The sequence below is a fragment of the Zingiber officinale genome, chromosome 7A, assembly GCF_018446385.1.
Source record: "Zingiber officinale cultivar Zhangliang chromosome 7A, Zo_v1.1, whole genome shotgun sequence".
In the NCBI taxonomy this organism is placed as follows: domain Eukaryota; kingdom Viridiplantae; phylum Streptophyta; class Magnoliopsida; order Zingiberales; family Zingiberaceae; genus Zingiber; species Zingiber officinale.
In genome coordinates, this window is record NC_055998.1 from 27,740,252 (window position 1) to 27,760,438 (window position 20,187).

The window sequence follows — 20,187 nt, forward strand, 5'->3', positions numbered from 1 at the left end:
GCGTATTCCCCACAACATGTCAATGCTATCTAAAAGATTGTTTACTATACAGGATTTGATATTGAGCAATTAAAGAGCTAAGAATATCAGATAGGATAAATGAAAGGGTTCGATCATTATGGTCGGCAAAAGAAACACTAGCTGTACGCATTGCAAGTCAAAAAGGAGAGAGGTTCCACTTTCTTTCGCTTGTCATTTCTTAAAGCAGAGGAAACGAATAAGCAGGAAAGAAGAAAAGCAAAATGGAGGGGAAAAGGAGAGGTACCAGAAAAGTGCACAAGTTCCCACCGATCGATCTTTCCATCCTCTGGCCCGGTAGAAAAGCATGCTTTAGAACCACCTTGAACATTTAATGGGGGGAAAAAGAATCGCATTAGCCAGTTCAACTGTCAACAAGATCCAATCAATAATCAAAATGTCGGCCAAGAATCAACAAAACCAACTTAATTGATCTAAGTTTTTTCATTTTTCTTCCAATTTGGTTCCATTCCATTGATCGAACAATTGGGCAAATCCTAGCAGTTAATGCACCTTGGGCCTTACCAAAGATGCAAAAGAGAGAAGTAATGCAGGATTGTCTTTTCACTTTGCTTACCAACTTGTTAAGAGAAAAGATGCACACAGTGATCATAAGAGGCAAAAGGCTGACTTGAGTTTGTTAAAGATATAAAGAAGAGGGACCCCTTCTCGTTTCTCACCCTTTTGAGTTTTGTAGAGAGGAAATAATAAGGGAAGATGCAACCAACTCAAATTCAAAAGATGAAGGAAGAAGCCATCACACCTTAATCGGTATGCCGAGCTCCGCCATCAATTTCGTCTGAGTCAAAAGCCTCATTTTCAGCCTCTTGCATAATCCTGGGACTAAGCATATCATCTTGAAAGATAAGATTAGCTAAAACAAAAATTAGTCAAACAAAATGAAGGTGGTGAAACTTTACAATTCTTATTGAGCATTGTGTACATACAAAGGTCTGCGTATTTTAATTTTTATCACAGATACGATAAGGATGCTAATAACTCAGATGCTTCACTTAAGCCATCTAAAAAAAAGACTTCCTTGAACTCTAACTAGCACCATATTGCCAGGCGACTAGATGGTTGTTTACAAATGAAGAGGAAGTGATGGATCAGCTTTAGCCATTTACTCTCATCAATCACTGCATACAATAAGGAAACAAAGAAACAGTTAGATTTGAACCCCAAAACCAAGTAAAATGTTCATACAACAATAACAATAAAAAGAAAACAGCTAAGCCAAGGCAAGGCAAGGCAAGCCAACCCTTTTCAAGGCAGAGCCACTATTGGAAACAAAATGAAACTAAAAAGGCATAGCAGAAAACAATCAAGGTCTTTTTCTTTCAACTTCCACAATCGAGGTTTAATGATCATAGTTTCATAATTATGAAAAATCGCTCCCACGAAGAAGTAAAACTTTTCTGATATTTTAATTCAATCAGACATCTCAGCAAAGTGAAGTAAAAGTAGTCTAACACTAAGTGGGCCAAACTCATAAAATACATTTCATAATCCCTGTCAACCTGTTTAGTAAAGTTTCAGGTCAACATAAGTGCTCTGGAGTATTTTTTTTCCCCCGCTTTTGGTGGCTATTACTTCAAAATGCAGCTAACTTCGCTTTCAGCAACATAGCTTGTTATTATCTTCATACAATGGGCCAAAAATATATAATAAAATGCTTGCGTCATATTCAAGTATTTGTTTGATACGAACAGAACTAATATTGCAGATTATACACTAGTTCCATCTCCAAGTCATACGAGGTTTAGCAATTTATCAAATCTAGTCTGCATCCCTCATTAAAAATAACTTCTTTTACTTATCCATCACTATATTGATCAAGATGATTCGTGAACATATCCTTACCTCATACATTTGCTTCTCCACCAAAACCTTTGGCAACTGGCTGCAACTAAGAATAGAACACTCAATCTCGAAATATGACACTATCACAGAGTTTGAGCAGGGGCTGAAGGCAGTGTGGGGAGAATTTCCGTGCGAAGAGGTATGAGTAAGTGGAATTTGACTTCCTCAGCAACTTAATTAGATCCCCGGATATCTCAAGCGGCCGGTAGGTGTGTGGGTGACCTCCGACACTGTCTGTCCAGTTCACTCTGGTTAATGTGTAACGAGTGCATCCCTCGGGGTCCTGCATACCAAGAAGGGTAGGGAAGTAGTGCTCCTCAGGGTAACAAGAATCTTCTCTTGATTTGAGACAAGGCATCTTAAACTTCTTCCACAGCCGGCGGTCGCGCACGATCATCAAGGCGTGCCGCCTTGCCAGGATAAAGAACTGCGAGCCAACACGGAACTGGTCGAACGACACTTCCGGGAGCATCACGTCATCTCCGCGAGCGACATATCGGTTCCACAGCCCCGGTTCACCTGAAAGGATCTCGATAAAGCTCCGATGTCGGCGACGAAGCACGCCTTCAGCGTTGGCAGGCTTCAAAGTACCAGGGTCCGAGAGAACGGCATGGTAGGTGAAGCGGAAGGAATGGAGAGGGATGCAATGCTGGGAGATGAGAGCGAAGAAGGCGTTAGCTGGGTCGTCGACCAGAGCGGCCGCAAGGAGGCGGCGCGCCGCAGAGATGAGCGTCGGCGATCCTCGCTGCGTGGCCTTGGCCGGTATGAATCGGTCGCGGAAAGAGGGCGTCGGCGTGAGCAGAAGGCGGGCGGAAGGGTCGGCGTGGATGTACACGTTAAACAGACGCTCGTGCCCGCGGAAGAATCGCTCCCAGAGAGGCGCGAAGGAGAGATCAGAGTTCGTGAGGAACATGAACGCGATCTTGGGCGGCGAGGTAGCGCGTCGTCGTAGCCCGCCACCCCCGCCACCATCAGCGGATGCGAGAGTGGCGCGACGGAAGAGCGCAAGGTCATCTATCTCGTCGCGGTCCGGGATGCTCGGCAGCGTCTTCGGAGGCAAAATCCGAGGGGCCAAAACGAAGAGCACCGGCACCGAAACCAGCAGAAAGAATGAGACCAGAAATGGCGACGAGGGAATCATCCTCCGTTCATGGCCCTGCTCCCAAATCCGGTACAAAACCTTCATCATCACAAGCAGCAAGCCACTGCCCCAAAGACCAATACTTTAGGGTTCTATGCAAACATCCAGAACCCAGGATCCAGATCGTCGACCAAATTGCGAATGCAAGGTACCGATCGATCACTCCCTCTCCCAATTTCTCAGTTTCAAGAGCAAATCCGGAGTTCGCCGCTCATCGACGGATCAAACTACGAGATTCGGTGGGCGGAAGCGGGGAAGGAGAAAAGCGGATGGAACGAAGAAGAGTGGATGGATTTGGGGTTTCTTGTCACTTTCTTCATCTCTCCACAATTTACCAGTTTACTCCTCTCATTTTCCGGAACTCTTGACTTTATAATCCAAGAAAAATTCATACTGTTCCCACATTTTCAACCGCAGCCCCTATAATTACCCGCGACGACATTGGTTAAAATAATACAAGGTCGTCGGGTCCCACGTAAGATGACGGAGAGGTAGGTGAACAATAAATGGTTCGACGGGCTCGACGAACACTACTTTATATGTAAATGTGTATGCGAACGGAAGCACGAAATCGACTACTTCAAACCGTTGGATTCGAGATCGAACGGTGTGCAAGTGGCCGCGTAGATTTTTATAATTATTTGCAGAGACACCTGGCGGAAGATCCGAAGTCGGATGCGAGGAGGGAGCAGATCGGTGGTGAGTTGGGTCTGACGTCACATCACATCAGACACCGCACAATTAATATCGCGATAAATGATATGTTTAATATTTTATTATTAATAATAATAATATTATTATTATCATTATCATCATCATTATTATTATTATCATTAACATAATCATGAAAAGGTGTTTATTATCTGTTAGCTGAGTTAACTTATGAGCAGAAGCTCGATTCAATTTGATCATTTTATCTCGGTTGAAAATTCTTCAATAAAATATTTTGATCAATCAAATAGTAATTATAGTGCAGATCACTGTCTCTCTTTAAGCCGTTCCTGCAATAATCTTTAAAGAAAAGATGTGAATGATTAGTTATCTTTTTAAACAAAGGGTAATATTAATAATAATGGAGCTCAAGAGGGTTTCTTTGAGGAAGAGTATAATTAACGAAATTGTTTGATTGACGATAATGCAAATAAAAGAAATAATTACAAATTGTGCAGACATCAAGAAAACTAGCGGATTAGTTTTGCTCAATTGAGATTAATAAAAGATGTTTACGTATCGTCCCTGCTTAACTGACGGCGTGACCGTTATCGTTATGGTTACCGTCGGTAACTGTCAATGCCCGTCGTCGTCTGTCTGCGACGGGCTCCGCCAGAATCCGGCGTTGTGAAACAGGGGCCACATCTCCTTTTCCACCTCTGTGATCTCATCCGCCGGCGTCGTCTCCGCCGTTGCCCCGTCTGCCCCGATCGCCGCCGCGCCCTCCGACACGGCCTCGCCGGACCTCGCGCTGTGCTTCCTGGCCTCCTTCCTCTTCCTGGCCCGTTCTTTCCGCTTCGCCCGTGCCTTACTCACCAGGCGGCAGAGCGCCGCCGGGACCCGCACCGACGCCGTCAGCAGGATGTCCAGCAGCACGGCGGGGCCGCAGCAGCACACGGCTGCGCAGTCCGCCGCCGCGTTGCCGGCCACCTCGCCACACCGCGGCCTCGAATTACGCCCGTTAGAAATCGCAGTCCGCCGCTCCGCGACCTCTATGAGCGCTGCCTCCGTTTCCACAGGCGGCGTCGAAGCCGGCAGAGGCGGCGACGGGCTGCGCCGCGTCTTGTCGCGCCCCATCAACCAGCGCGCCTCTCCTCAGCCTCTTCCTCTTTTTCTTTTTTTTTTTCTTTAAGGAAATCTCGATCAAGCTCTGGAATCGTTCTCGGAACGGACGAACGCGGAGAAGGTGGCGGCCACAGCGAGGTAATCGCCGAGGAAACACTACCGGCCGTCGCTTTTTACAGCTACACGATTTGACCCGTTCCGAGGATCCGATGGGAAATTAATTATTATCCGCATTTTTATCAGCGCCTTTGTAGGAGCACTCCTTTCGCTCTGTTATTATTTTACCATTAGATTTTAATCGTTTTAAATTCATTAATTATCTAAAAATAATCAGAATCAGCATAAAAAAATTCACCGTGATGATATGATCGATTTAGTTTGACTTGTTCAAGAAGGCACCAATCAGCTTCGATCACCAAAATCTACTCCACAAACTCCATTTTTAAATCTCTCCCTGTCCTTCTCAACGGTATTTGGTATCGATTAGCTGTTGCTTCTTCATCAAGAGTCATGCCATGGCCGACGGACGGCCCTCAAATGGCGGGCGCTGCCAATGGAAATCCCTCCCCTGCGTTGACTTCACACCGTGTTTCTGTCACCTTGTTTAATTTTGGAAGTTGAATCGTAATAAAGCAACGCCCAATCCAACCGCCATTATTGGCTTCGTCAAATCTCGAACCGCCGCCCATGACGCCTCCTCCTCCGAGGGCGGCCGCGGCCGACCGCCGCTGGCCGTCGGTCGACGACGACTCGCGCAAGATACACAAGAGCAGCAAGCGGAAGCCGCCGGTAGTCATCTACATGGTCTCGCCCGAGGTCATCCACGTGGAGGCCAGCGAGTTCATGGCCCTGGTTCAGCGCCTCACCGGCCCCCGCGCCGCAGCCGGCGACGGCCCGTCCGCCAGCGTCAGCCGCCAGGTGTTGCCACTGAGGGTCAAAGCGGTGAGGGAGTTGACCCGGAGGCCTCCGACGGCTGCGCAGACGCCGGTCACCTCTTCCGGCGGCTCCGAAACGCTCTTCTTCCACGACTTGAGTCCGCCGTCGACCTACGCGGTGCGGAAGGATGAGCAGATGGCGACGCCGCATGGTTGGTTGCAACACGGGGAGTCCTCCTCGTGAACCGGCGGTCGGACCCGACCGGCGGAGGGCCATTGATGGCATTAGTGGCGGTGCATCAACATTTAGATTTCTAGATTTCTGTTCAATTAATTCTCCTGTTAATTAATTTCCTTCCACTAGTTTGTGAATCTGCTCGTGGCTTTATTTCGCGTGTAAATATTCAAATCAAATGATCTTCTTTTGTGGTTTTGGGAGTGGAATTTTCGGAGGATGTTTTGATTTCCATTCTAATAATGTTCTAGTTTGAGAATTTTAGGTCTATAACACAAGCTTTATTATTATAATTCATTTTAGAAAAAAAAAAAAAACGAGTGGAAGAAGAAGGAAAAAATGTCAACGTATGTTACATCCCAGCAAGGATGGTCACATTACAAAGGCATTTGACTATTCTATATTATTACATTTGTTTCGGCCAAATATCGCCGGCGTGATACTTTTCGGAGATCATCTGTAAGGAGGATGAGATGATTTGAAAAACACTTCAATAGAGAATTAAAATGACATTGGGGAGATATCCTGGTAGATCACTTTGACGATGAAGTTAGGATTTGCTTGGGGTGTCAAACTAAATGAAAAAGAACGAGAAGAAAGAGGTTTGCTTTATCAACACGTCCCTCGTGTGTTTTCAGCCAGCACGGATCCTTTGGACTCGCTTTCTCTGGTCCCACTAGGCCGCATAACTTGTATAAAAGGCGGATCATACGCAAAATGTGCGCACACAGAAATACATGTAGAAACGCAGAGAAGCAAAACCTTAACCTCTCACAATCCGCTACCTCTTGAAGCCTCCCTGAGCAAAACCCACCACGACCTCCTGTGATTTCCCTCCCACAACCTCCGACCCTCTAGCGACCTCCAGTGACGTCTGAACACAATCATCCAAAGCATCGAGCAGCACGCCATTGACGACCCAGTTCTCTCACTCCTACGACAACGATCAACTTCGAGGCCTTGCCCTGCCCTCGATCCTCAATGGCCCAAGCTCCAAGCTCCGCCCTCATTAGGGCTGATTTTCAGGTACTATTTTAATCCTAATTTTTGTCATTGCTTTGATTTTGGTCTTGTCGGATTTGTGGGAAATAGAAAAAGGAGGAAGAAAGGAGCGTATATATTTTATCTTTCTAGAATTTTTATGCAACATACTTAAAAATAAATAAAGGCTATGAATGTAAATTTCTGGTTCCCTTCTACCAACTCTATACATAGTTTATAACTTACATTTTAATTAAAAATGTGGTGCTAATATCAATATTACACTCATAAGGTGTTGAACATTTTTATGAGCAAAACCTACTGCATTACGTGGGAGTGTAATAATAGTTTCAATTGTGTAAAAAAATCATGATGCATAGTAAATTCAATCTTGATACAAGACTGCAACAATATCTTGTCATCTCATACAAATATAAACATTACTTGGGATTGAGATTGCTCAGTAGTGGTGTATACTTGCTAAACTAAAGGTTTAGTAAACTACTGGTATGCTAAGGCATTTTCTGCATATATATTAGAGCATGAACTAAAAGTTTACTTGGGATGGGGAGTTCGTGAGGATTTTTCATCGGGAATGGTTAATTATCTTACATGCTGACTATGCACAATTAACTAAATTGGAGTAATTTAGAGTTAATACTTCTGAATCCTACACATTTTCTTAAAGAGAGTTCTATCAAAATGTTTGGGTGATTGTGAGTTATTGAGTTTAACACTTGAACTTGAAGGGCATTGATAAGAGAGTTGAACACTTGACTTTTTGTGCTCCTAAGTTCCTAAACACTTAAACACAAGGATCAACCCACAACAAGAACTAACTTAACTTGGTTGATCACATCAAAACTATCATGAGGTATTTACAACTTCTTCTTATGGCATGGCCCAGAACCATCATATAGAAGTAAGACAATTATTAATGAGTTGAAGGGGAATAAAAAAAATAAAGTTGCAGATTAGTGAATTGAAGAAATATACTCGCTACGAGAATGCAGTTGAATACAATGATGTTCTGGATGATGAGAACAATAATCATATAACTATGCAGTTGAGTGATGAAATATGTTCATTGTATAGGAAATTTAGAGTTGCTATCATTGTAATTGCATGTACCTGGATTGTGATCATGGGGATGTGGTTGATGTAACTTGTTTTGTGATATAACCTGACATTTTGATGTAACTCTAAGTGATGTAACTTGTTTTGTTATGCAAAGTGAACTAGTTTTGTTCTTCCGAAAACTTTTCATTCTTTGAGAGATTTAGAATTTAGGGAAAAATGTTATCTAGAATCTTGTGAAACCTTCATGAATTCATGTTCGCTATTAATGCGGTTGCTTGTGTTTGCAATTTGAAACTATGAGCTTCTAATTCATGCTCGCTTGTGAAATATTTCGTATTTGAGTTGACAATCTTTGTTATAATTTGATTATTGGACAAGGATAAATTTATTAATTTAATATTCATTCCATTAGAAACATGAAAAAGCAAACTAGTATTGCAGTTCAATTGTCCTCTGAATTAAGAAGAGATGTAACAACATTGTGGTCGGAGTGAGTTCAGAGACTAACAAAATTTTTCAAACAAAAAGCGAACACATCTCCATTGCCAAAAGAGGGATGCAACAATTTAAAAAGTTATGTAAGAGTTTTTAATCTTTCGAAAATTTGTGGAAACTTAAAATGTCAAACAGATAGCTTGAGCTCAGCATTGTCTTCCTTTTTCGGTGTGGATCTATAGTAACAAGCATAGAGAACCAGTTGTGAAAAGGCCAAAATGACTCCCAAATCATTTGAAAATTGTCAAAAGAGGAAAACATATTAGTAGATTAACTAGCATTTCAAGTGTACATATAGATAGATACTTAGCAGAACATTGATGTCTAAGGGGAGGAGACCATAGGTGGTCCAGCAAACTTCATTAATGAAGCTGACAAGAGAGAGTCCGAAGGGCATGTATTCCACACTTTTTATCTGAATCACAAGTTTCTACAACATGTACGATGTCAAATCCAAAAGATTAGACACATGTATAAACATGATAGAAATCTACAAAGAATGTGTATAATGAGGATTTCGTGTATCATCAGGATGGTCTTACCATCACCAGGATGCTATTACCATCACTACAAGAGGAGACACATACATACAAGTTCCAAATATGATACAAAGAATGACCTCTTGGATGTCGTGTGGGTTAATAAGAGCACCAACACTACTACCACTACCATGAAGATAATCTCCATTGCTAATATCTTGAGCGCCTTCAACTAAATTCCATAATTTAGTTGAATCATGAATTCATGAAGGGTTCACAAGATTCCCAAATAAAAAAAGTTGAACCTCAATGAAAGCTAGTTCAAGTTATATTTATCATTTCTGCAAGCTATACATGGAATTGACAAAAGAACAAAATACATTGTTGATCAAATAATTAAGATGTCATGAGAAGGTTGTCCATCTACTTTCTGAAACTAGTTTGTATCATCTGTAAAGAGCAGATGAGATCGTCTATTTGGAGTGGAGTTTGACTAGCCATAGGAAGAAAAACATTACAACCCTAAGTGTTGCCCAATATCCATCTAGTACACAAATTCCCCAACAAAGAACAAATAGTTGAATATATAGGATAATTGAAACTTTCAACAACAATCCGAAGAATAGTCTCCTCAACAGCTTCACAAATGTTTTGCTTTTTGGGTCCTTTGTAGCATTATTCCAAGTAATATGCCGGAAAATAACCAAGATGAGATGGTTGATGCACCTATAACATAATAGTAAAGTATTATCAAATATATACTCAACCGTAAATTTTTTTAAAAAATAAGCTAAATAACTAAATGGTGTAACTTGTATGAAAAATAAATACCAGTAGTAAACTAGGCCATCTAATTAAAGATTGTGAACTTGTATGAAAAATAAATACCTGAGAAAGTTGTGATACCAATAATGGTGGAAATTGAGTCTCAGTCATATTCAAACTATCAACAGAGCTACCAATTATTGACACAGAATTTATAGGCTAAAACAAGAAAATAAAATATAGTCTTAGATAATTATAATATAAATGATCTTAGATTAACATAAGTATACAAATACCAACTTGATTATTGATTCGGTCACATTGTATTTTGATCTACACCTTGTGTTATAAAAAAAAATAGAATAATTTAAGTTGTTCAAATTTAACAATAAATAATAACAAAGAAACAAAAATTTGGAAATACTATTACAATCGTTGAAGGTTGGTTTGTCTTCCTCGTTGCTTTTCTTTTCCTTAAAATCTTCTTGTCACGCCCAGGGGGAGTCCCTGCCCGAAGAAATTTCGACAGCACCTCCCCTGTACGGGTGACAATCTGAAACATTTATACAAAGCCCTTAGGGCCACATATACCTCGACCAACATGGCCGGAACAATAACAATAGTAAAAATATAACACAAAGTTATCCACGTAGTTTATATCATCAGCCCACTCGGCTGGAACAAAAATCCCAAACACAATAGAAAAACTATAGAAAACCAAAATACATGACATGCTAGCCGGCTAGGCTTACACCACACCACATAAACACCACTCCGGAAACAAAACCGAAACACAAGCTAGATACACAAATACTAAAGTACAAATGAACAACAGCGAAGACAGATCTTCTGAGGTGACATGGGGACCAGCAGGCAGGATACTCCAAGCGACATCATAAACAACCTAGTACCTGAAAAAGATAGTGTCCACGGGGGTGAGTTCAACAACTCAGCGAATACCAATAGACATGCCTAGTAAGCTATATCTAACAGCAATAAACATGGAATACAACTTCCTAATTATATATAGGAAATATGCAAAACTGAAAGGTAACTGAGGAAGCTGTACTCACCAGGAACTCCTATCCAGACAAAAGGGTCGTCAAACCAGATACACACTATGCCTCCTGTATGTATGTCACACAAATGCATCCACCAAAATGCAGCATATAAGTGCAGCAAACACAAGCAAATAAATGCAATAAATGCATATGGTGCCAATGACATGGTCACCCCTGACGCTAGTCAGTCATCTCACACACAAATGGTGAGACTGAGTGGGTAGGGCTGTGACAACCGTGCACTCTGACGTCACTGCTCTTGATGAGTGACCGAATGGACGGGATGCTGTCGGAGTACACACATTCTCCTACCCCAAATCATAAATGGGGGAGCGCAATGCTCTCATCTCCCGGTACACCATGACGGGGAGGGATCCCTGACGTGCTACCACGCTGCGTCACACTACCCATGAGCGGACCAACGGAGTACCGAACAGAGCAAAACTGACGTGCTACCACGCTGCGTCACGCTACCCATGAGCGGACCAACGGAGCACCGAACAGTGATGAAACTGGCGATATGCTCTACAATAATGGAGCAGCCTATCACGCAGCATGCAATCATGCGAATGGTGCATGATACTAAGCATGACAATATCCTGAACCAAATTCACATATATATAAAAAAATGTATACCTTAGTACAAGTAAGTCAAATCCACAGATCTAGGGTATATAGGTCCCCTATGGTATAACAACCTAGGTCCAGAACATATCCACCTCTATAAAATATGTACCAACAATATACATGGACCAAAGCAAAAAGTCTAGGTACACAGATCAGATATGATAGAAAAAAACATAGGTATTAGATAATCTAGATACACATGCCAGAAAATAAAATCCAGAACCTAGTCCTAACCTCAGTAAGGTATGGTATGTCACTTACTCTAGGAACTAAGGTACTCATGACAATAATCACGAAACTTAAACATGGATACATAACAAACACCCAACAGAACATGCTATGGGTAGCAAACAGTGACATACCAAAGGCAAACATGATTATTGCTTGTAGCTATAAAATACTATGTATATCCAATTGACAATATCATAAAAGATAAGTCAAGAGGTACCCGCCTCCAATATAGATCGAGCTATTCAACCTCTATGTCGAAGTGTTCGTCCCGAATCCGAATCCTGTAATAAATCGTACGATTTAGCTAAGTTTTACTGTAAAGAAAATAGCTAAACCAAAATCCCCTTTTTTTTTTTACCATGAACCCTAATTATTCCAAATCTCTGTTTTAAGTGATACTACAGTAGGGATAAATTCTTCCTCTATTCAAATCCAAATAATTATTCCTTCCATATTGGCATACTACAATTATCCAACAAACATGAACCAACAATTATATACCAATCATACTAACTCATGTAAATCCAAATCCCTACACCATATCTCAATCTCACAGCCCCTATTAATGCTGGAACAAGGGGAGCTGGATGGGAGTGGTTGCAATGTTAGAGTTGTTCGCTGCTGGAAGGTGGCTGTCGGCTGCTTGAATCTAGGGTAAACAGCTAGACAAGAACACCACAACAAACCTCCCTCTGAATTCCTCTCTAATCTTGACCTAACTCAACAACAAAGAAAAGAATCAAGAAGTGAAAATCACAGATCAAATCAGGGAATAGGGACTACTAGTCAAAACTAACCTAATTCAAGAAACTAAATCCTCACACCACAAACAGAAAAAAAAAAATGGAATCGCGATCCTGACTTACCCCTGGATCCCGATCAGTGAAGTGGAAGAAAAGAAATTCGGCACCCAGAAACTAGGGCATGAGGATCTGCCGGGTCGACTGTGATAGTGGTCGGTGGCAAGGGGAAATCGGGATGTCAACACTAGGGCAGAGAACCTGGTCAGGAGAAGAAGAGGGCGATGTGCGGCTGATCAAATCTAGGGCTCGGCTCTCCAGTGAAGAGGAGGCGGCGGTGTGCAATGGTGAAGAGGCTAGGGCAGAGGTGGTCGATTAGTGATCCAGGGCACGGCTTGGAGGTGGCTTCCGGCCAAGAGGGGCGACGACGCGTCCCGATCTCAGTGGTGGAGACAGGGAAAAAGAAAGGAAGAGGGGGTGAGGAGATGCTCAACCGCCGGCTCTCTGTTCCCTGGCGTCGTCGGCGTCGGCAGAGAAGAGGGAGGCAGCGGCGGTTTGCGGCGCCGGTTAGGGCACGACACGAGGAAATTCGGCGGAGAAGGGAAACTCGGGCTTCTGTGTCGCGGGGGAAAAAAATTGGGAGAAGAAAGAAAATAAAGAGAAAAAGAAAAAGGAAAAGTAATAAAACTTTTCCTCGCTTAAATGGGATAGCTTAAACAGGCTTTCCCGGGGCCCCGTTTTTATCCCTGTAACCTGAGCCATACGATCTCCGAAAAATTCCCAAAATTTTTGGAAAATTCCCTTATCATTATTCGCCATTTTTTGATATTTTACACTTCTCTAACCCACCTTTCAACCTCTTACCTAAGACAATTTTCTTCTTTGTTTTAATTCCTTTCACTTCAGTAGAGCTCCCTTCACCATAATCAAATTCCCAAGATTCTTAGTTTACTTTTGATTGTTGGACATTTGATTCATTAACTTGTAACTTATCACCCACCATCTTACACAAGTTTAAGATAACATCTTTATATATATATATATATAGGATTGAACTTAGGTTTCAATATCGAAGATAATAGGAATGCAAACCTATTAAAAGTGACCTAATTAAATTTATTGAGTAAAATAATTATAAAATAAATGATAATTAATAGAAAAATAAGTTTATATGAATTAATAGAAATTATAGGAATTTTCTAGAATTTTAAAATAAATATTGAGTTATTTTATAGGGATAAACGGGTTAGGCTTTTCTAAAGCTTGTTTTGAATATCCAATTAAAGTGAGAGTTGATTGAAATATAAACCTAGGCTTTAATCGATTAAACCTAAGTTTCATTTTTCTCACCCCGCTAATTCCCCCTCTCCCCCTCTCACACGCGCAGGAAGAATCGCGCCGCTCGACACCTCTCCACCCACAATTCCAACCGATGCCGCGGCGACGTGTGGCAAGGAAGATTGTCTCGCATCTCTATCGACATTGATCTCCTGCTGCTACTGCCACCATCACCACACCTACTGGATCACCTTCATAGTCGTCCCCTCATTGTTGGAGAACTATAGAGGAGACAACGACAACCACCGCCAACTCGACTTTGTCCACCCCGAGCCACTTCGCCGATGATCTACCAGTGAGATGGCTGGGTCTACGCCGCTACCCGACGCCACCGATCTCCTACCGCTACCCATTGCCTTTTTGCGAGCTACGATCCGCGCGAGCCACCTAGGTCGGCCACCACTGTCGCTAACCTCTCGTCACAACAAACAACCGCCACGTGCACGGATTATTGTCGTGTTTGCTGCTACGTCGACACCACTAACTATCTTATATCTTTGACCCATGGCACGACCGATTGCATGCTGCCATGGGTCACAGCCTGGTTTTGTTTGCCGTGAAATTAGCCCCATCAGCTGCCCTTATTTGCCTTGCCAGTTACCATTGAGGTCCAACCGGCACCACTTGAGGAGAAGTTGCAGTCGGTGAACATATAGATGGATAAACTGCAGCCGACGATGAAGGTAAAATATTATAAGGAATATTAGTTGCTAATTGTTGGTGCAGAAAACATCCGGCGATTGGACCTAAGTTTTGATAATGACAAAGGGTTCAAAGTTAATATTATTTGTTATCTAATGTGTGTGAATGAGTTTGCAAGAAAAGTCCTAAGTGTACTTAGGCAGAAGTCCTAGCTGCGGTTAGGCAGGTAAAAAACCCTAGGGGGAGGTAACCCTAGGTCCTAGGGGGTAGTAACCCTAGGCAGGAAGTCTTGGCGGGTCGAGGACTTCAGGTAAAAAGTCCTAGAGTCGAGGACTCTAGGTGGAAAGTCCTGGTGTTGCGAACCAGGTGGAAGACTGGGCGGGTCGTGGAGCGGACGTCTAGCGAAAAGTCCTGGAACCTCGGGCGGTGAGAAAAAGTCCAGTTGGTCTGGAGGATCAACTGGCAATATGTAAACTCTCCTGAGTGGAGTACGTGAGGATGCGTTCCCCGGTGAGGGAACAGTAGGCGTCGGTTCGACATAGAATTTTCGGTCGGGAATCCAAAGTCAGAATCGGACGGTCGGTGACAGTCAATTAATCATATTTATTGTGTTTGATTGTGCTAACTCTGTTTTACAGGATATATTTTGTAGTCTGGACTAACCTATTTTGCAAGAAGAAACTCTCTCGCAGCAAGGCACGAGGGCACCCTCATGGAGCTTGAGGGCACCCTGGATGTAACACCCGCCCTTCAGGTATGACGGGGTTACGGGAACATATATGCATATTAATCTATTTCTAAAGCAACGGAAGTATTTATTAATATATTCTTTTATGTTTTTAATTTACTTTTCTTTTAAACACCAATAACTAATTATCTAAACATTTATAATCATATGAGCATGTTAAGCATAAATTGAAAATTTAAAAAAGTCATGATATCAATTTCCAACATAAGCATGAATAAGTATTATGTAATCATGCAAAACATTAACATAAGATAGGCATATTTCATATCAAGCATAAATTAACATAAGTAGGTCTTTTTCCTTAGCCGAGCCACTACCACACACATCTCTTGCCCCTCCTACTGCTCAATTAGTTTATCCATCCTTTACCTTTATCTGCGGTACAAGGAAAGTAAACTATAAGCACGCAGGCTTAGTAAGATCCTTTCCTACTCACAAAAACCATGTATCATAGCATAATCACATAAGCATATAGCATGGAGACATAATCATCTAAAACATCATATCATGTAAAAGAGCATCATAACATATTATATCATATCATTCTATATAAAAGCATCATGTCATACCTATCATATCATGAAAAGAGCATCATGTCATATCATATCATAAAAAGAGCATCATGTCATATCATATCATAAAAAGAGCATCATGTCGTATCATATCATATCATAAAAAGTATATGCAAGATGTCTTTCAAAAACATGCATCATGTCATGTGCAAGATATCTTTTTTTTTAAAAAAAAATATCATATAATACTTAAATATAATCTCAACATGAGGGCCCGGCTTGTACCACATACATACATAAATGCGCGCATCCTAAGTAGATCCAAGATAGCCAATCTTAAACCCACTAGGAACTAGGCCCATTTCATAGACCATTGACCTAGGGGCGCTTAGGAGCCCATCCCTTTTTACTAGGCCCGTTTCATAGACCGTCGACCTAGGGGCGCTTATGGAGCCCACCCTTGGTACAAGCCGTACAAAGTAAAATAGCATGTCATATTTACTTATCATATCATGAAGAGTGCTCTTAGTCCCAACTAATAGGGAAGCAACTCTTAGGCCTTTACTTGTCATATCATAAAGAGTGCTCTTAATCCCAATTAATAGGGAAGCATCTCTTAGGCATTTTCTTATCATATCATAAAGCATGCATACTTGAGCATATAGTCCATCATAAGAGTCATTATCATGCATGATTCATAAGCATACATAAATGAGCATATAACATGTCATAGGGAAACATAATCATGCATGGAAAACATTAACTATCATCTCCTAATTCATATCATAGCATGTGAGACATATAGTAAATCATAATTGGGTCTCTAACCCTAATTCCATGGAGTGGCCGAAACATGCAAGGTATTGTCCTAGGTTACAAGTAACATAAAAGCATTTGAACCCTAAACCAACTTCATAACACTTATCATAAGGAACATCATGAGCATGTTTAGTTTAGGTTCTAAGGTTCCTAGGTCCTTTAATCTTGTTATGGCCGAAACTTGCCAAGCATAAATCTAGGTTACAAACAACATGAAAGCATATGAACCCTAAACCAACTTCATAACACTTATCATAAAGAACATCATGAACATGTTTAGTTTAGGTTCTAAGCTTCCTAGGTCTTTTAATCTTGTTATGGCTGAAACTTGCCAAGCACGAATCTAGGTTACAAACAACATAAAAACATGTGAACCCTAAACCAATTTCATATCATATATCATAAGGAACATTATGAGCATGTTTAGTTTAGGTTCTATGCTTCCTAGGTATTTTAATCATGTTATGGCCGAATGTTTAAGGAGCATGAAACTAAGTCTAAGCAACATACAAGCATAAGAATATCAAGCTAACTTCATATCATATCATAAGGAAAACCATGAGCATGTTAGATTTAATTTTTAAGCTTTCTTAGACCCTTAATCTCATCATGGCCGAAACCCTAAAGTGGGATGCATCTAGGTTCCAAGCAACATGCAAGCATGAAAACACTAAGAAATCTTCATACCATATCATAAGGAAAGTCATGAGCATGATAGATTAAATTTTACACTCTCCTAGGCCTTCATTTCTATCATGGCTGAAACCCTAAAACCCTAAAGTGGCATGGATTTAGGTTCCAAGCAACATACAAGTATGAAAACACTAAGAAATCTTCATACCATATCATAAAGAAAGTCATGAGCATGATAGATTAAATTTTAAACTCTCATAGGCCTTCATTTCTATCATGGCCGAAACCCTAAAACCCTAAAGTGGCATGGATTTAGGTTCCAAGCAACATACAAGTATGAAAACACTAAGAAAATCTTCATACCATATCATAAAGAAAGTCATGAGCATGATAGATTAAATTTTAAACTCTCCTAGGCCTTCATTTCTATCATGGCCAAAACCTACTAGGCATAGATCTAGGTTACAAGCAACATAAAGAAGGAAAAAAAACATTAGAATTCTAAACAGAACTCATATCCTAAGTTACATATCATAAGGGACATCGTGAGCATGTTTAGTTAGGTCTTAAGCTTTCCTAGGTCTTCTTTTCACGCCTTGGCCGAAAGTTTAAAGAACATAAATCTAAGTTCTAATAAACTTACAAGCATAAGAGCACTAAACTAATCTCCTATCATAGAGTATATTTCATAAGAAACATAGTGAACATGTTTAGTTTAGGTCTTAAGCTTCCTTAAGTTTTTTTTGTACTTTGGTGGCCAAAAGTTTCAAGAAGCAACCCTAGATTTTTAAGCAATCTAAACTCATGGAAAAACACATGAACTACTTGTACCACAGGTGAGGGGATACTTACTTCCTCTTGCTTGGTTTTTCTTAAAAGAAGGTACCCTTGTGAAGAGGAAGATGGAAGCTTCTCCTTCTAATTTTCCCTTTTGCTTCTCTTGCTTGTAAGGAGTAGATCTTGAGGACTCCTTCTTGTGAATTGGTTTTCTTAGGGAGAAAACCTTAGCTTGGATTCGGAAATGGGAGAGGGGAGAGTTTTAGGTCTCGGTGGAGGAGGAAAAAGGAGAAAGAAGGAGGAGGAAGAAGAAGGAGGAAGAAGTAGCCAACCTTTCTTTCCCTTCTCTTCTCTCATTCCTATTTATTCTCAATGAGGAAAAGAAAAGGAAACATGTCCCAATTCATCCCCTTGATTCCTCTATTCCCTCACCCTCATTCATTCTCACGAAAAATAGAAAGAAGAAAGAAAACAACTTGTCTTTGTCTTTTGCTTGCTTCTTCTCTTAACCAAGAGAAAGAGGAGGAAAACTACTTGACATTTTCTTGCTTCCTTACTTAATCATACTCTTACTTTTAACTACAATTTCCATTCCTTACTAATCATATATCATTCATGACTCTATTGGTTATCATACACCAATTTAGCTTTATCTATTATGAGGGATTCAAGGTTCAAGCCTTAACTTATCTCTCTTTTTATTTTTTTTTCTTTTTTTGTTCTATTTCCCTTTTCCTTTTATTCTAGAAGAGAATACCCCATATGTATAGCTAAAAATTCCGCGGGTGTTACACTGGACACTGGTGCAAGGGCGCCCTCATGGAGGTTGAGGGCACCCTCAAGCGAATAAGCTGCGAAGTGGTCAGAGCTCATCCACGCTGCAGATTCAGTATAAATGAGGGCACCTTCCACAGGCTATTTAAATGGGATTCGACCAGCAGCTTGGGACAACAGCGAAAACGTGATCCATCTACCGTGCATTGCTCAAAGGACCATCCGATAAAGTTATAGCAAGACATTGATGACCCAAAGCTTCGATTTTACTGTTCTTAAAGTTGTTGGTATATTTTCTTACTGCACTTGAATTATTGTACCTTCTTTGTAATACTTTACGAGCTTATAGTAATTGCCCAAAGTAAACGCTCAACGAGCGTGGGCCTTGGAGTAGGAGTCGCCTAAGATTCTGAACCAAGTAAATCTTTGTGTTTGTGTTGTTTGTTCTTATTTCTGCTACGTTTACTCGTTAAGTTTTCCGAAGCGAAAGTAAAAGCCACGAGCACTATTCATCCCCCCTCCCCCTCTAGCAATTTTCGATTCAATAATTGGTATCAGAGCGGGGCCGCTTCGATTTGGTGCAACCACCAATCAAACATATTTTTCGTGGTGATTTTTTTCAGAATCGATCGGAATCGATAAGATTGCCACCTTTCGATCTTGTTTTTCTTCATAATCGAATTTCTTCCTCGAAGTTGGTGAACCACTCGAGTTCGTATATTTATTCTCTTGATCCCACACTACTAAATCCAAGACCAGGTCTTGGAATCGTTTTGTTTGTTTTTGTATGTGTGCGAGATATTTGCTTTGATCAATGGCCCATCAAGAAGTTTACAGCATAGCTTGCCTTCCGCTCTTCATCGGTGAGTATTTCGACTACTGGAAGGGACAAATGGAGTCCTACCTCCAAACCTAGTTTGAGATGTGGATGATCATCAAGACTGGGATCTCATTTCCACTCGATGGCTTGGGAAAACCACTTTCGTGCGAGAATTGGGACGCAAATACAATAAAGAAGGTTGAGACCAATGCCAAAGCGACGTATACTCTTCAATATGGTTTAACAAAGGAGGAGCTGAACCGAGTCGGCCCATTCTCAAGCGTGAAAGAGTTATAGGAGAAGCTGACTGAGCTACACGAAGGTACTTCCGATACGAAAGTAAGTAAGCATGATTTAATAGACGAATTATTTGAGTTACATGAGTAGACTAATACTACTCCGACCGAGAAAGGTATTGTGTTGGTTACAGATACAAGCAAGACAAAGGAGGCTGGAAAGAAGAAAGCACTGAAGGTAACGTGGTCCGAATCATCAGACGAGTCCGACGAAGAAGAAGAACAAGCAAGCATCCTCGCTCTACCAGTACTAGCGTATGTTGTCGAAATCGAGTCTGATTCAGAAACTGAGAGCGAATCAGAAACTTAGTCCGAGCGAAGCCACGAATCTGTATCCGTTTTCAAAGAGCCTAACCCCACTGTAAGCTCTCTAATTTTTAGTACTAATGTAGATAATTTAGAAATTTTAGTTTCTTATTTATTAAAGAAACTAGCCAAATCTAACGTCCTGGTTAAGTCAC

At 41.2% G+C, this 20,187-nt stretch overlaps 3 protein-coding genes across 3 annotated transcripts; 1 reads left to right on the plus strand and 2 right to left on the minus strand.

Moving 5' to 3' along the window:
- Nucleotides 1–924: 924 nt before the first annotated feature.
- LOC122001228 (glycosyltransferase BC10-like) lies at nt 925–3,362 on the minus strand. Its single transcript, XM_042555872.1, has 2 exons — nt 1,882–3,362; nt 925–1,157 (listed from the first exon to the last, which is right to left on the minus strand). Exon 1 carries the CDS (start codon nt 3,068–3,070, stop codon nt 1,943–1,945), a length of 1,128 nt encoding a protein of 375 aa, XP_042411806.1. The 5' UTR covers nt 3,071–3,362; the 3' UTR covers nt 925–1,157; nt 1,882–1,942.
- Nucleotides 3,363–4,309: 947 nt separating this feature from the next.
- LOC121999301 lies at nt 4,310–4,810 on the minus strand. Its single transcript, XM_042554000.1, has one exon. It carries the CDS (start codon nt 4,808–4,810, stop codon nt 4,310–4,312), a length of 501 nt encoding a protein of 166 aa, XP_042409934.1.
- A 511-nt stretch (nt 4,811–5,321) lies between these two features.
- Nucleotides 5,322–6,104, plus strand: LOC122000026. The gene has a single exon (XM_042554605.1). It carries the CDS (start codon nt 5,486–5,488, stop codon nt 5,915–5,917), a length of 432 nt encoding a protein of 143 aa, XP_042410539.1. The 5' UTR covers nt 5,322–5,485; the 3' UTR covers nt 5,918–6,104.
- The last annotated feature ends 14,083 nt before the right edge of the window (nt 6,105–20,187 follow it).

Bases quoted from the DNA above. Each gene is read 5' to 3' on its own strand.
- LOC122001228 (XM_042555872.1), bottom strand. From the start codon at position 3,070: ATGATGAAGGTTTTGTACCGGATTTGGGAGCAGGGCCATGAACGGAGG.
- LOC121999301 (XM_042554000.1), bottom strand. From the start codon at position 4,810: ATGGGGCGCGACAAGACGCGGCGCAGCCCGTCGCCGCCTCTGCCGGCT.
- LOC122000026 (XM_042554605.1), top strand. From the start codon at position 5,486: ATGACGCCTCCTCCTCCGAGGGCGGCCGCGGCCGACCGCCGCTGGCCG.